A 1113-nucleotide genomic window follows, 5' to 3' on the forward strand; every position below is an offset into this window, starting at 1 on the left:
CTCTTCATCGCTGAGCTCGAGGGCGCTGAGCTTCTCGCTGAAGTCGAACATGGCCCCGAGCAGGTCCCCCATGCCCATGGCCCAGAGCTCCTCCAGCCCGTACCGCGTGCGGCTCATGAACGTCACCGTCTGCTCCTTCACGTCGAACAGCGACGCGAAGCGAACCATCAGCACCTGCGGGGTGGGCAGCGTGTGGGCACTGGGATGGGGCACCGTGGCAGGACAGGGGCACCGAGGGCACCGGGCTCCGTGCCACGGCTCCCAAATGTGGGGCACTGCAGTGCCGTGGGGCTCCGTGCCAGCCCACGGGGCATCGTGCCACGGCAGGGGCTCTGTGCTCCATGCCACAGTTCCCAAACGTGCGGGCTGGGATCCCATGCCGTGCTGTGGGGCACCACACCATCCCATGGGCACCATGCAATGCTTCATGCCACAGTTCCCACATGCATTACATTGCCGTGGGACACCAGGGGCTTCATGCCAGTCCCTAACTCCCAAAAGTGGGGCACTGTGCCGTGGGCATCATGCTCCATACCACGGCTGCCACGTGTCAGGCACTGCAGTGCCGTGGGCCACCAGGCAATGCCATGGGCACCGTGGGGTACCAGGCGGTGCCACACTCCAGTCCATGGCTCCCAAATGTGGGGCACCATGCTTTGCCATGGGCACCGTGCCATGTCATGGAGCATCATGCAGGGACGAGTTCTGTGCCATGGCTCCTATATGTGGGGCACTGCAATGCCATGATCTGGGACACTGTGCCCATGCTTTGGGGCTCCATGCCAGTCCATGGAGCATTGTGCAATGCCAGAGGGATCGTGTCAGGCTTTGGGGCACCACGCAATGCCATAGGGCACCATGCCCTGCATCAAGCCCTTGCCATCCCAGGACATACCTCAAAGGTGCCAGCCTTGAGCAGGGTGACCTGGTCATGCTGGGAGAGCGCCTGGAAGCCGGGAATGTGCTTGGCGAACTCGACGACCTCGCGGACGGCGGGGGTGAAGCTGAGGGAGAAATCCTCCCAGATCTCCTGCACGGAGCGCCCGCTGCGCCCGGGAACGTGGCTGTTCATGGGACACGCCTGCAGGAGGCGGGAGGTCAGCGGGTACCCGG

The 1113-nt window shown here is 64.0% G+C and overlaps 1 protein-coding gene across 1 annotated transcript in view; it reads right to left on the minus strand.

Moving 5' to 3' along the window:
* Positions 1 to 1113, minus strand: part of NR1D1 (nuclear receptor subfamily 1 group D member 1) — a gene marked incomplete at its 3' end in the record, with an annotated part of 2993 nt that continues 1880 nt past the window's right edge. The window contains exons 2-3 of the mRNA XM_029964511.1: positions 896 to 1081; positions 1 to 174 (exon numbers count right to left, since the gene is read on the minus strand). Coding sequence (XP_029820371.1) covers positions 1 to 174; positions 896 to 1081 — 360 coding nt within the window. The remainder of the gene's footprint in view (positions 175 to 895; positions 1082 to 1113) is intronic.

The sequence above is a fragment of the Manacus vitellinus genome, unplaced genomic scaffold (assembly GCF_001715985.3).
Source record: "Manacus vitellinus isolate BGI_N305 unplaced genomic scaffold, ASM171598v3 scaffold_72_pilon, whole genome shotgun sequence".
NCBI lineage: Eukaryota > Metazoa > Chordata > Aves > Passeriformes > Pipridae > Manacus > Manacus vitellinus.